The 12627-nt window shown below is 48.4% G+C and overlaps 1 protein-coding gene across 1 annotated transcript; it reads right to left on the bottom strand.

The window, feature by feature from the left end:
* Window positions 1-7581: 7581 nt before the first annotated feature.
* Window positions 7582-9766, bottom strand: LOC100275567 (uncharacterized). Its single transcript, NM_001371655.1, has 2 exons — window positions 9454-9766; window positions 7582-9223 (listed from the first exon to the last, which is right to left on the bottom strand). The coding sequence occupies exons 1-2, from the start codon at window positions 9559-9561 to the stop codon at window positions 7979-7981; spliced, it is 1353 nt and encodes a 450-aa protein (NP_001358584.1). The 5' UTR covers window positions 9562-9766; the 3' UTR covers window positions 7582-7978.
* Window positions 9767-12627: the final 2861 nt, after the last annotated feature.

Below are 12627 nucleotides of genomic sequence, written 5' to 3'. Positions count from 1 at the left end.
GTAAGCACAATGCTTACTAGTCCTCCTATAGATGGTATTCGGGTGTTCAGCACAATACAACCACTGATCACTTCACTTTTCAGAGCCTTGGTTGACCAGTAAGTTGACAATTGGAAACACGTGTGAACTTTCGGGCAATGAGATTGGGTAAAATAACACAATGCCCTGCTGAATTGGTTGACATTTGTACAAGTGGAGATGGCACCAACCCAAATGTCAACCGCCAAAAAGGCACTGTGAATGCTGGTAATGATTGATTGTGTTTTGAAGCACCGCAAAGATGGTTTCCTATTTAACAGATAGGAACGAAGTTCATCGACCATTTTAGGCTTTGTTCGTTTACACCAATCCCGCTTTGGATTAGCATGGATTGGAATTAAATCCATGTCTCAATCCATGCCCCAAAATAATCCATGACTACTTAATTTTTTTTATTCGGTTAAACCCATCATGGAATATAACCCAAAGGTTTGAGAATTTTTTAAACAATGGAAGACATGGATTCTATCCATAGCCCATTAGGTATGGAACAAATCCATGAGATATTGCACAAGTTTACATTAGAATCCATGGATCAAAAGAATAACTAGCTTTGAAAGTCACATGGATTTGTTGATGGATTTAATCCCACCATGTGATTGGGTGTGAGATATGGATTCACCCAATCCATACCCGGATTAAATCCATGGTGGGATTATATCCCATGTAACCGAACAAGGCCTTATATATATGCATGCATCATCTATTTCTGGACTATTTTCAAAGTAACTTTGGCGTACAATACACTATAGTAAACTACATAGTCGATCTCTAAACTTACATCCTGATCTCTGAACTTCCAAAATGCATATCCAGATACCTAAACTTGTAAATTATATCACACTGGTCTCTAAACTTTCAACATATACATGTCGGTCCTTATACTTGTAGGGTTGTGACATCTGTGTCTCTAAACTTCGTTTTTTGATGTTATCAAAGGTTTAAATGGGACAATACAATTTTAATAAGATTATGCACCTAGATGATCTAACCATAAAAGTATATGACCAGAACGTGCATGTTGAGAGTTTATAGGGACCGGAGTGGTACAACTTCACTAGTTTAGCGACATAAATGTGCAGTTTGAAAGTTTAGAGATCGAGATGATACAACACAACAAGTCTATGGAATAGTAGTGTATTTTCTACTGTTTATATTAAGATTCCCATACAATTTTATATAATATCTGTTGACGCTTTTTTGGAGCGCCAAATACTGAAGAAGAACCGGCGGCGGTGCTCTCTGGTCAGGCGCGGACGGTCCGCGGCCTGGGGCCGGACGGTCCGCGACCTGGCGCAGGGGCTAGGGTTTCCTGCCTGACGGCCGGACGGTCCGCGCCCTGAGGCCGGACGGTCCGCGCGTGTGCAGGGGCGGCGGAAGTTCGCCGGCGGCGCCTGGATCTCGCTCCCGGGAGGGACCCCGTCGGGGAGGAGAGATCCTAGGTGGTGTCTAGGCTCGGGCCGGCCGACCTAGACTCCTCTAATCGACGTAGAGTCGAAGAGAGACGAAGAATTTGGGGATCGAGAGGCTAAACCTAAACTAGACTAGAACTACTCCTAGGATAAAATGCGAAATAGAAGTTGTATTGATTCGATTGTTGATTACAAATCGGCCGTATACCTCTCTATTTATAGAGGAGGGGGGCTGGACCCTTTACAAACTAATTTCCGAGCTTATCCCCTGATTTTAGCTAACAACCGTAGCACAAAACTCGGAACCCTAATCTGTTCTGCGCACGCGCGGACCGTCCGGCCCACAGGCGCGGACTGTCCGGACCGCGGACCGTCCGGCCTCAGGGCCGGACCGTCCGCGCGCTCAATTTGGTGCTCAACATATGCCCCCCTGCCTTTTGGTGGAGCTGAGCGAACCAAAAGCAACTAACTCGATGTTATCACATCGGTTTTCTTAGGCATCTTGCCACTTACTAGGATGGTACGCAGTGGCCTTGGTCTCGATGGTTGACTCAACGGACGTGATCCCTTTAGATTTGATCGAACTGTCAATCCCAACATCGCCGAGCGTCATACTGGTCCTGACCAATTCGTCACCTTGCCTTCCTAATTCTCTAAGTGTTCTGGCGTAGCTCCGTAGTCGACCAGGTCTTCTCCTTGCAGGTCGTCTTCCTCCATGGGCGTCGGTACGTCGTCGGAGGTGTCTTGGTGTAGTGCGGATGGTTCGGCCTCAGGGGTCGGATGGTCCGCGTCCTGTGCAGATGATCCGGCCTTTATAGCCGGACAGTCTACCATACCTGCAGAGAGATGCACAGTTGTCGTTTTATTTACTATCTTTGTGGCCGTTTGATTTTTCTCAACGGCCTTTGGTCTCCATCTCTTTTGTGGTGGCGGATACTGCGGATGCGTGTCATTGGATATTCTTTCTGCCTCTTTTTCCTGACTCTCCTTTGCTCTGAGGCGCTGTAATTTTCGCTTTTGCGATCGTGTCAGTCCCGATGGGCACCATCGGGGCATAGAGTATTTTGGATCAGCTATTTTATTGACAGTCGTACTTTCTTTTTTGTTTGTGTTGGCCGATTCACCAAAAATCATCGGCCCTTCGTTGTTTTGTTGTACGACGACATCTGTCGTTCCTATTTTAATGACATCTCCCTTTTTCGTACTGTTGGAGGTTGTAGCTGTATGCCCCCCTGCCGGATTAGTCAGCCTTTGGGGCCGAGTTGTTCGGCAATCTTGCTGGGCCTGTGCTCGTGGACCAGATTGAGGGGTTCTCAATCGGTCTTGTACTGGAGGTGTCAACCTATTGAATACAGATGTTTGGGGTGCCCCCCAAGCGGGGTACTGTGGTATCCCAAATGGGTATGGTGGCATGCCCCACATTTGATTTGGGACATATGGTGAAGGTATGTATGTGTATGGATATGGCATAGGTGGATATAGTGGTGGAGGTGTCCATGCAGGTACGTTAGGTCTTAATTGAACATTATGACCTTCCGCCCTTTCCGATTGGTGTGGTGGTCCAATCGGCCTAACCTGTCGTCGCACCTGGGTGAGTAAGCGAGGTCCCTTTGGTGGCCGGTCGCTGGGGCCAGCCTTCCTTTTCACATATTTAGACAATAATTGATCAAAGGTCGGGCTAGATTTTACCAACCGACCAGTGGCCTTGAACGTGTTAGTTTTCCACGTACCTATTTCTGGTCGTCGTGGTTTGAAGGTACGTGGTCATCGTGGCTCTTCGGAGTTGCCGGACCGTCCGCTGGAATGCTCCGGACCGTCCGGTAATGTTACGGACCGTCCGCGCCTGGGCACCGGACCGTCCGCGATGCGTAGTATGGGTTCTCGCTCATGTCCCTTTATCTGCGCTTGCCCACCATTGCTGGAGTTTGTGATGGTCACCTTCAGTGTCTCCCCTCCATCAGGAGTCTTCTCGGCCATCACTTTCCTGCAAGAAATTTTGTTGTTTTCATCGGCCTTCTGTGCGTTGCCGATGATGATTTCTTTGTCTTTGCCCTTATCGGCTGTGTTGGGCCGAATTAGGACCTTTTTGCTATTAAAGTCGATCGCATTCATTGGAAAGGGCTCCGTGTCCTCCTGAAATTTCAATCGTCCCTCGTTAATGGCCGATTGGATTTGTCGTCGAAACACATTACAATCATTAGTGGCATGGGAAAATGAGTTGTGCCACTTGCAATATGCGCGACGCTTTAGTTCGTCGGCGGGTGGGGCGGTATAATCGATCTTAATGTTACCATTTTTTAGTAATTCATCGAATATCTTATCACATTTGCCGACATTAAATGTAAACTTAACCTCCTCCTATTGTTCCTTTTGAACTAACTGCAAGGAGGAGCAAGCCGAAGATTTGGCCTGCTCGGGCCAAACTATTTCGGCAGTGTAAACTTTCTTTGGTTCATCGTCCGAACTACTTTGATTGTGTTCTACTATATGGACATTATGATTAACCGTTCTGACTAGTTCTTTGCTTCGGCTTTCACAAGCCGAAGCTCTCTGATGTAATTGTGCTAAAGTAAAGAACTGGATGCCTTCTAATCTCTCTTTTAAATAATAGCGCAATCCATCAAAGGCTATTCCCGCCAGTTGTTTATCTATTAAATGAATCTGAAAGCATCGGTTTCTCGTACCCTGGAATCTCCGGATATAATCACTAACCGATTCATCCTTTTCTTGTCGTAGGGCCACTAAGTCTACTAAATCTAGCTCATAATCACCAGAGAAGAAATGTTCATGAAATTTTTGCTCTAAGTCTCCCCATGACAAAATGGAATTAGGAGGGAGCGTGGCATACCATGTGAATGCAGTCCCTGTTAAGGATAATGAAAATAAACGCACACGGAATGCTTCGGTGTCGGCCAATTCTCCTAATTGTGTTAGGAACTGGCCTATGTGCTCACGCGTGCTCTTTCCTTGGTCACCCGAAAACTTTGCAAACTCGGGTATCCTGGTTCCCTGTGGGTATGGGTGGTGATCAAATCGGCTGTCATAAGGCTTCCGATATGATTGCCCCCCAGGGACCATGCTTACTCCGAGCTTATCTCGGAATGCCCCGGCTATTTCTTCCCTCACTATACCAATGGCAGCCGGTGCAAGACTACCGGCTCTCTGGTCAAACATAGGTGGGGTTGGTTGCATGTTAGTATGTTGTCGTTCCCCCCATTGGTTTGAGCTACGTGGTGCATTTCCATTTGCCCTATATGGGTCATAGGTTTGATCGTTTCTTTCCGGCCTCCTGGGTGGGGCCGGAAAGCTTTCCTGGGCTCTGGATCTTGAATTAATGGGCTGGTGCATTGCATAGTGTGATGGGAAGTGCTGCTGGGACGGGTGAGGATTTAGGTAATAATCCTCCTCAAAAGATTCATGCGCGGACTGTCCGGATATGTACCCGGACCGTCCGTGGTTATATGCGGACCGTCCGTCGTTGTATGCGGACCGTCCGACTGGGTAGTTTGGGTTCTGTGCCGTGTGTGGTGGCTCGGGCGCATATCTAGGTAACTCATTAGAAATAGGCCCGACTGTTGCTGGCCCGGACGGTCCGCTCACGTGCGAACGGTCCGGGCATGTGCAGATCGACTGATTTGCTGCCGATTTGCGGTTGCTTAGGGTATGTGTCCATCGGCATCCCATAAAGGGGTTGTGACTGGTCGTGACAACCTGTAGCCGATGTATTACGCGTGTTACCCCCTACTCAACCTCGTGCGAAGGAAAATTTGCGATATTAGATTTATCAAATGCACGTACTAGTCTTTTAAAATCGCTTTGCATACCCCCTATGATGTTCTGCATTTGTTCACGTTGCTCTTCTACATAATTTCTAAGGGATTGTAGCTCGTTGGTATTACTTACATTGGGGATATCTGGTGTGGGTTGGAGCGAAGCCGGATCCGTCGCCCGATGTCGGACGACCTTGTTGTTCCTGTCCACTTTGAAGTCAGCCAGGAACTTCGCCTTTGCTTCTTGGATCAGCTGCTCCTGGCGCTCCTCGAATAGGAGCTGTTCTTCAGCCGGCAAGGCTTCCCATGTCGGTGTGATGATATTGCTGGTGAAAACCTCAGAGCTATCTTTTGAACCGGCCATTTAGGGACGATTTGATAGGTCTATATGTGTTTTTCCCCAGCGGAGTCGCCAAAAAGTATGTTGACGCTTTTTTGGAGCGCCAAATACTGAAGAAGAACCGGCGGCGGTGCTATCTGGTCAGGCGCGGACGGTCCGCGACCTGGCGCAGGGGCTAGGGTTTCCTGCCTGACGGTCGGACGGTCCGCGCCCTGAGGTCGGACGGTCCGCGCGTGTGCAGGGGCGGCGGAAGTTCGCCGGCGGCGCCTGGATCTCGCTCCCGGGAGGGACCCCGTCGGGGAGGAGAGATCCTAGGTGGTGTCTAGGCTCGGGCCGGCCGACCTAGACTCCTCTAATCGACGTAGAGTCGAAGAGAGACGAAGAATTTGGGGATCGAGAGGCTAAACCTAAACTAGACTAGAACTACTCCTAGGATAAAATGCGAAATAGAAGTTGTATTGATTCGATTGTTGATTACAAATCGGCCGTATACCTCTCTATTTATAGAGGAGGGGGGCTGGACCCTTTACAAACTAATTTCCGAGCTTATCCCCTGATTTTAGCTAACAACCGTAGCACAAAACTCGGAACCCTAATCTGTTCTGCGCACGCGCGGACCGTCCGGCCCACAGGCGCGGACTGTCCGGACCGCGGACCGTCCGGCCTCAGGGCCGGACCGTCCGCGCGCTCAATTTGGTGCTCAACAATATCAACCATTTATATAATTTTCCTCTTATTTATATGTATTGAAAGTCGTATTGTGCTCCTTATTCTTTACCACGTTCTTCTGCCTGCAGATTGGCCCATTGATGCGTGCGTGTATATCCTCACGATTGTATCGCTTTTTCAAGTGTGAAAACATTGAAAGTTGAGATACATACTTGTTGGGCGTTTCTCACTCTTACCAAAAGAGTAAAATGTGTGAACGGTCTTTAAACTTGGCACTCTATCATTTATTAGTCCCTAAACTTAGAAAACAAAAAGGTATTTAAACTTAATTGGTCCGTACAAAATCGTACATAACCGAATTTGTTTAAACCGGATGCTAATATGGTCTGCTACGTTGGAGGGCACTAATAAAAGTTTAGCGACCCAAGTGAAATATCATACCAAGTTCGAGTATCTAAATAACATAACAAGCCAAATTCAGGGGTTGTGCGTACCAGGTGGCGCCCGACAGGTGTGGGGCGGCTCAAACATGATGTGTCACGTCGTCATTAAGTTTGAACAAAACCGGTTTTGACGTTTTTGCACAGATTGACAAAGTTTTAAGGACCCGTTTTTTCTGGTTTTCTAAGTTTAGGACCCAAGTCACATAGAGTGGCAAGTTTAAAGACCGCTGGTGCATTTTACTCTTACCAAAAGTCCAAAACTAAGATTACAAGTGGATTTTGAAAACTCTCGAAAATGCTCTAACACTAAGTTAATTAGTAAACATCTCTATTTTCATATGTCCCTCTCCCATATCTCTTTTGCCCCCTCCCCCACATCCCTCTCATAAATCTATGTGCTAGATCTGTATTTCTCCGTTTCTTTTGCATGTCGTTTTCCTTATTGGTTGGACTTCTTTTGTAGCAGTGATCTGGCAGCAGTATGCAAAGCATAATGTATCCAGCTTTGGCTTTTAAGGTCAGTGGGGCAACTGCACAAGCAGTTGCATGTCACTTTCCCTCCTTTGGTGTTTAAGGAATATATTGCGTATATTTTCAGGTTTGTTCAAATGTTCATATATATCCTCTTCAATATATGTGCGTTGCAGTGGTTTAATACTAATCTTGGTTTAAAATTTCGCACCAGAGCACTCCAACATAAATATATGGAGGGAAAAATACGGACATCCAAACAAGGCTTTCATAGTCCAATTATTATCCCAGCCAATAAAAGAGCAAAAAAGGAACTCTGTTAGCCAGATTCGATGCTTATCCTGATGCAAGAATAAAGTAGACAAATATAATTAAGGTATACTAGTAGAATATATTCTGAATCTAGTGGACTGGTACATAATAAATGCACATATATATGAACAAAAAATAGAATACTTTGTTATAGAATCGACTTTGACAACAAGTTGCTGAAGAGTGAAATACCTGAAGCAATACATTCCTTCCCCTAATGTTATTTATCTACACCCAGGGACCTCTTATTGATCTCCTGGTCTTTCTCAAACCCATATAGCTAATTAATTCTATGTACATCCTGCGTGCCGCCTATATTACAAGTCCACTTACACATACGCTAGCTAAGTTTCCCACTCAGCATATAGATAGATATTACAATCCTATGATGATTTATATAAAAACAAAATTCAGTACGTACTGTCAGGCTGATCAGCTCATGTTCAGTTCAGAAGTTCAGATGAGAAGGAACGCTGCATGAGGAAATTCCTGCTGCTGCTGATGGATGTACTTGAAGAAGAATCAAGACCCCTCCTGGAAGGCCACGGAGCGCGTGAGCGCAACGGGGTTCGCGTGAAGGAGCGGCGAGCTTGTCATCATGGCCTTCTTGGTGGCCTCGCCGCGCTTGGGCTCGAACACCGTCCCGAGCTGCTTGCTGTGCCCACCGGCGTGGTCGTCTGCTGCGTCCTGCTGCTTCGTCTGGTCGCCTTTGATCCCGACGAGGGACCAGATTGAGCTCCTGGCCACCTCGTCCACGTCGTCTATCCGGATGCTCTTGGGCGCCCACACCTTGGCGTTGCCGCCGTTTCTCCCATCGTCACCCTCCCGGTCCCGGGGGCGCTTGCCCAGCGCGTGGGATGATGAGTCGTCAGCTGCCCCGGATGACGAGACGACTGAAGGAGCACTGGTGGTGGTGGGCGACGACGACGACGACGGGTGCTGCACCGGCCATGGCAGGCTCCAAGCTCCGGGAACCATGCAGCCCCAGTAGGCCGGTGCGGCCGGGTAGATCGGAATCGCGATGCCCTGGGGGAAGTACGCCGCCGGAGCTGGGGCGCAGCTGTACGGCGGCCACACGGTTGCCCCGCTGCTGTTCATGCTTGCTGGGCCTGGGTGCTGCTGCACTGACCCGTCGTCTGCGTTTGCTGCAGCTTCGTCTACAGAAGACCTGCTGCCGTTGCCGTCCCTGCTGCTCGATCCTTCGCTGCAAGGGCGGCCCGCGTCGCCGGCGCTCCTGACCGGGGCCAGCTGGTGGCTCAGCTGCTCGGCGAGGTCCAGGTCCAAGCGGGCAGCAGGAGGCGCGCCGCCATGGCCCCCGAAGCTGAGCACCGTGGCGTTGGTCGCCCGGACCCTCTGGAAGAAGTGCGAGGCGGCGGCGTTCTTGTTCTTGCGGCGGCCGGCCCCCACGGGCACGTTGCGCATGGCGCCACCGGCCGTCCAGTACCGCTGGCAGTTCTTGCAGAAGTGGCGCGGCTGGTTGACGTTGTAGTTGTTGAAGTAGCAGAACTTGGTGTCCATGCTGTTGCAGCGCGGGCACGGCAGCACCTTGTCGGGCTTCTTCAGCTTCTCCCTCTGGCCGGCAGCATCGCCGTCGCCGTCGCCGTTGCAGGGCCTCTGTTGCGTCTCCGTGGGGTCCTCGGCGTCCACGACCTCCGGCTGCGGGGACGGGTCGGAGGTGTCCGTGTGCGCGGGCGCGGGCGCGGTCTCCAGGCCATGGGAATCCTGATCCTGCTCGGTCCACCTGTTGCTCTTGCTCTGCTGAAGATCCTAGTAGAAAGATAAAATTTCATTTGATCAGCTCCCGTACGTACATGTCGGAAAACAGTTGTAAAATTTGGGATTTCATACGCCTTAATTGCACACAAGGCTACAGATCTACCGGTTGTGTTGTATCATAAACAAGAGAAGTAAAACAATTAATTAAATGAACTGAAGACAGCAGGAAAACAATTAATTAACACAGCAAACAAGATTATTTATGTATAAAATCGTCCAACCTTGGCGTCGCCGCACTCCGGCACGGGGATGGTCATCCCGAAGAGCTTGATGAGAAAGTCCCCTCCTCCTGCTGCTGCTCCTCCTCCTCCGTGGCACTCGGCCACCATCTTCTTCTCACTCGGATCCAAACAAACAGAAAGCTCCGGGCCTGCTGCTTTCTTCTCTTCGGCAAGCTGCTGCAAGCCAACGACGAACGAAGCAGCACGCTAGGCAACAGACGGCCGAGCTCACTTCACTTGTAGCCGGAACCGGAAGAGACGAGGAGGCCGGCAAAAAAGGGCAAACAAACGAACGGATGATATCTGCTCTGGCCTGGCCGTGGGCGGCAGGGGAGGGTATAAGAGGGGAAGAAGGTGGGTGGGGGCCACGGCGAGGGGCGCACAGCCACAAGCTCGTCTTGTGGCCTCCGGGCTGCGTTATTTGATTCTCCTCCTCGCTCGCCCTTCGCCTTTTTCGCCCCGCGCGTCGCCGTCGTCGGACACCTGGCTGTGCCTTCCCACGCTGCCACGATCGTTTCCTCTTTCTCTTTTCTTTTTCTGCCCACAACCACAACACAACGTGCACTGCAGAGCGAGGACGTGTGTAGTGTAGGCAGCGGTTTCGCTAAAGCTCCCCCTAGGTTGTATATATGTTATAGCAGTTGTAATGCTATGGGAGCTGGAGGCGGTGAGTGAAAAATTAGTGGCCTCGTTAGATTGCTCACGGATAGTGATGCCACCTGTTTGGTTCACGGGTGCCACCTGTTTGGTTCCACCTGTTTGGTTCGAAGCCCGACACTATTTTAGCCCAGCACGAAATCGGCCCGACACAGTGGACATTGGGCTCGGGCCGGCCGGCACGGCGACCGTGCTGTGTTTGGGCTCCATGGTCGGCACGCCGTGCTCGGCCCGGGTCGGCACGCCATGCTCGGCCCGGCTCGACACGGGATAACAAGTGGCACGAAAGCCATCCCGACTCCCCTGCTCCCCCTCTGCATATACGCGGCACAGTCCACACCCGACTCCCCCGACACCCCCATACTCCCTCATTGCATCCGTTGTGGAAACCCTAAATCCCTCTCCCTCCTCTTCTGGCGGACGGTGAAATCGCCTCTCCAGGCTCAACTGCCCGACGACGGCGACGACCGACGCGTGATGGTTGCCAGCGACTGCTTGTTTGGACATCTATAATATCGAATCTCCTCTCTTTCCCCTCATCTCCTCTCATCCCCTTCCATACTCTCACATCCCGAACCCTAATCCCCATCCTAGCTTCCTCTTAGCCCAACGACGGTGCTCCTCCTCCTCGCGGTGGTGCTCGCAACCACTCGGGCGTCTCAAGTGCTCCTGCTACATAGGTGAGTTCTTACTCTTTGTATCGTGCTCCTCCTCCTCCTCGCATTGTTGTTCTTTTCCAGATCTTCTTGTTCTTTGTAGGTATCATTCTTGTGAAGGTGCCGCTTAGACGTCGAGGGACCAAAGTCGCTGAAGAGGAGCTGGACAGACAGTGGGGGTTTCGCTGGTCTAGCTTTCTATGGCATGGACGATGATATTGATCCGGCCGTTGTGGAGGAGGAGTACCGGCTCAAAGACCATAACGAATAAGAGGATGCTCTGGCCTTGTTTGGTGGCAGTGCTGCCATCAACATCGATGATGCCCCCCTCTTCCTTGTGTCGGTGGTCAGACAACCACAGGACACCGACCGGCACAAGCACTGCTACCACAAGTTCTAGTAAGCATCCTCCCAGATCTAAAGTGTGGAACGACTTTGATGAACTGACCCACATCGTCAATGGTAAGAGGGTAAGGTATGGCGATGTTTGCAGGTACTGTAAGGTTACTTTAAGTGGTAAATCTAGTTCTGGAACTGGTCACCTGCTTCGTCATAACTGCTCTGCTAAGAAAGAACAATAGTGTGTGGGTATAGTTCAATTCTTGCTTAAGTACAATTCTGATGGATCCTTGAAACATTGGGAGTATTCTCCTTCTGTTGCAAGGAATGAACTTTTGGTTAATAGCTAAAGAGGACCTACCTCTATGGTTTGGAGCGTATGATGCTTTTCAGGAGTACATTACTAATGCCCATAATCCTAAATTTATCAAATGTTCTAGACAAACCACTGCTAGAGACATGGTGAAGCTTATATAATGAGCGTGTGGTTAAATTGATCGAAACTTTTAAAACCTCTATTTTATTTGTTGCTCTTACATCTTACATTTGGAATGGTAAGGCTAAAGAGGGTTATCTATCTGTAGTTGCTCATTTTGTTAATTCCAATTGGGAGTTAGAAAAGAGATTGATTGGTCTTAGGTTAATTGATGAATCACATACTGGTAGAAATATTGTTGAACATATTGCAATAGTGGTTGATGAGTATTGCTTGAACAATAATTTTTTGCTATAACTCCTTAAAATGCTTCATCAAATATAACTGCTATGTCCTTTCTGAAACCATTGTTTTCTGGTTACCTTGGCCTTGTTTTTCCTGAACCATTTGATGAAAGTGCTTATGATTCTGATGATCCTCATGATTTGTCTACAATTTTTTTACATCAGCATTGTGCTTGCCACATAATTAACTTGATTGACAAGTCTTGTTTAACAATCTTAAAGCCTTATCTTGATGATTTTAGAAAAGCTATCAATTTTTTAAACTCTTCAAACCAAAGAATTGGTGCTTATAAGAGCTATTGTCTCAGTATGGGTGTTACACCTAAAAAGTTTGGTGTTGATACTAATGTTAGATGGAATTCAACATTTTTCATGCTTAAGCACCTTGTTCCACATAGAAGCACTTTTTCTGTCTTTATCCAAACCCAATATCCTTTGCAAGATGGCAGTCCTTCTTTACTCACTACTAATCATTGGACTGTTGTAGATAAAGTGTTATCTTTTCTACAGTTATTCTATGATTCTACTGTTGCACTATCTGTGTTTATTACCTTACTTCACCTTTAATGTTGCATAAAATTTTAAAGATTGCTAGACATCTCAACACTTATGAAAATGATGAACTGCTAAGACAAGCTGTAATTCCTATGAAAGATAAATTTTTAAAATACTGGAGACAAATACCCTTGTTGTATGCCTTTGCTTTCATTCTAGATCCTAGGGCCAAAATGAGAGGTTTCCATAAAATCCTTCTTCGTTTGTCTGCACTAACTGGTACATACTACTGTAGGCTTCCACAAAA

Source organism: Zea mays, chromosome 1, assembly GCF_902167145.1.
Source record: "Zea mays cultivar B73 chromosome 1, Zm-B73-REFERENCE-NAM-5.0, whole genome shotgun sequence".
NCBI classification, from domain to species: Eukaryota; Viridiplantae; Streptophyta; class Magnoliopsida; order Poales; family Poaceae; genus Zea; species Zea mays.
This window is presented reverse-complemented; position numbering and strand designations above follow the sequence as displayed.

What these genes read in the sequence shown, in the direction of transcription:
- LOC100275567 (NM_001371655.1), bottom strand. Translation starts at nt 9,561, where the DNA reads ATGGTGGCCGAGTGCCACGGAGGAGGAGGAGCAGCAGCAGGAGGAGGG. An exon ending in CGGAGTGCGGCGACGCCAAG is followed by an intron (nt 9,224 to 9,453) that starts GTTGGACGATTT and finishes TCTTTCTACTAG; the next exon opens with GATCTTCAGCAGAGCAAGAG.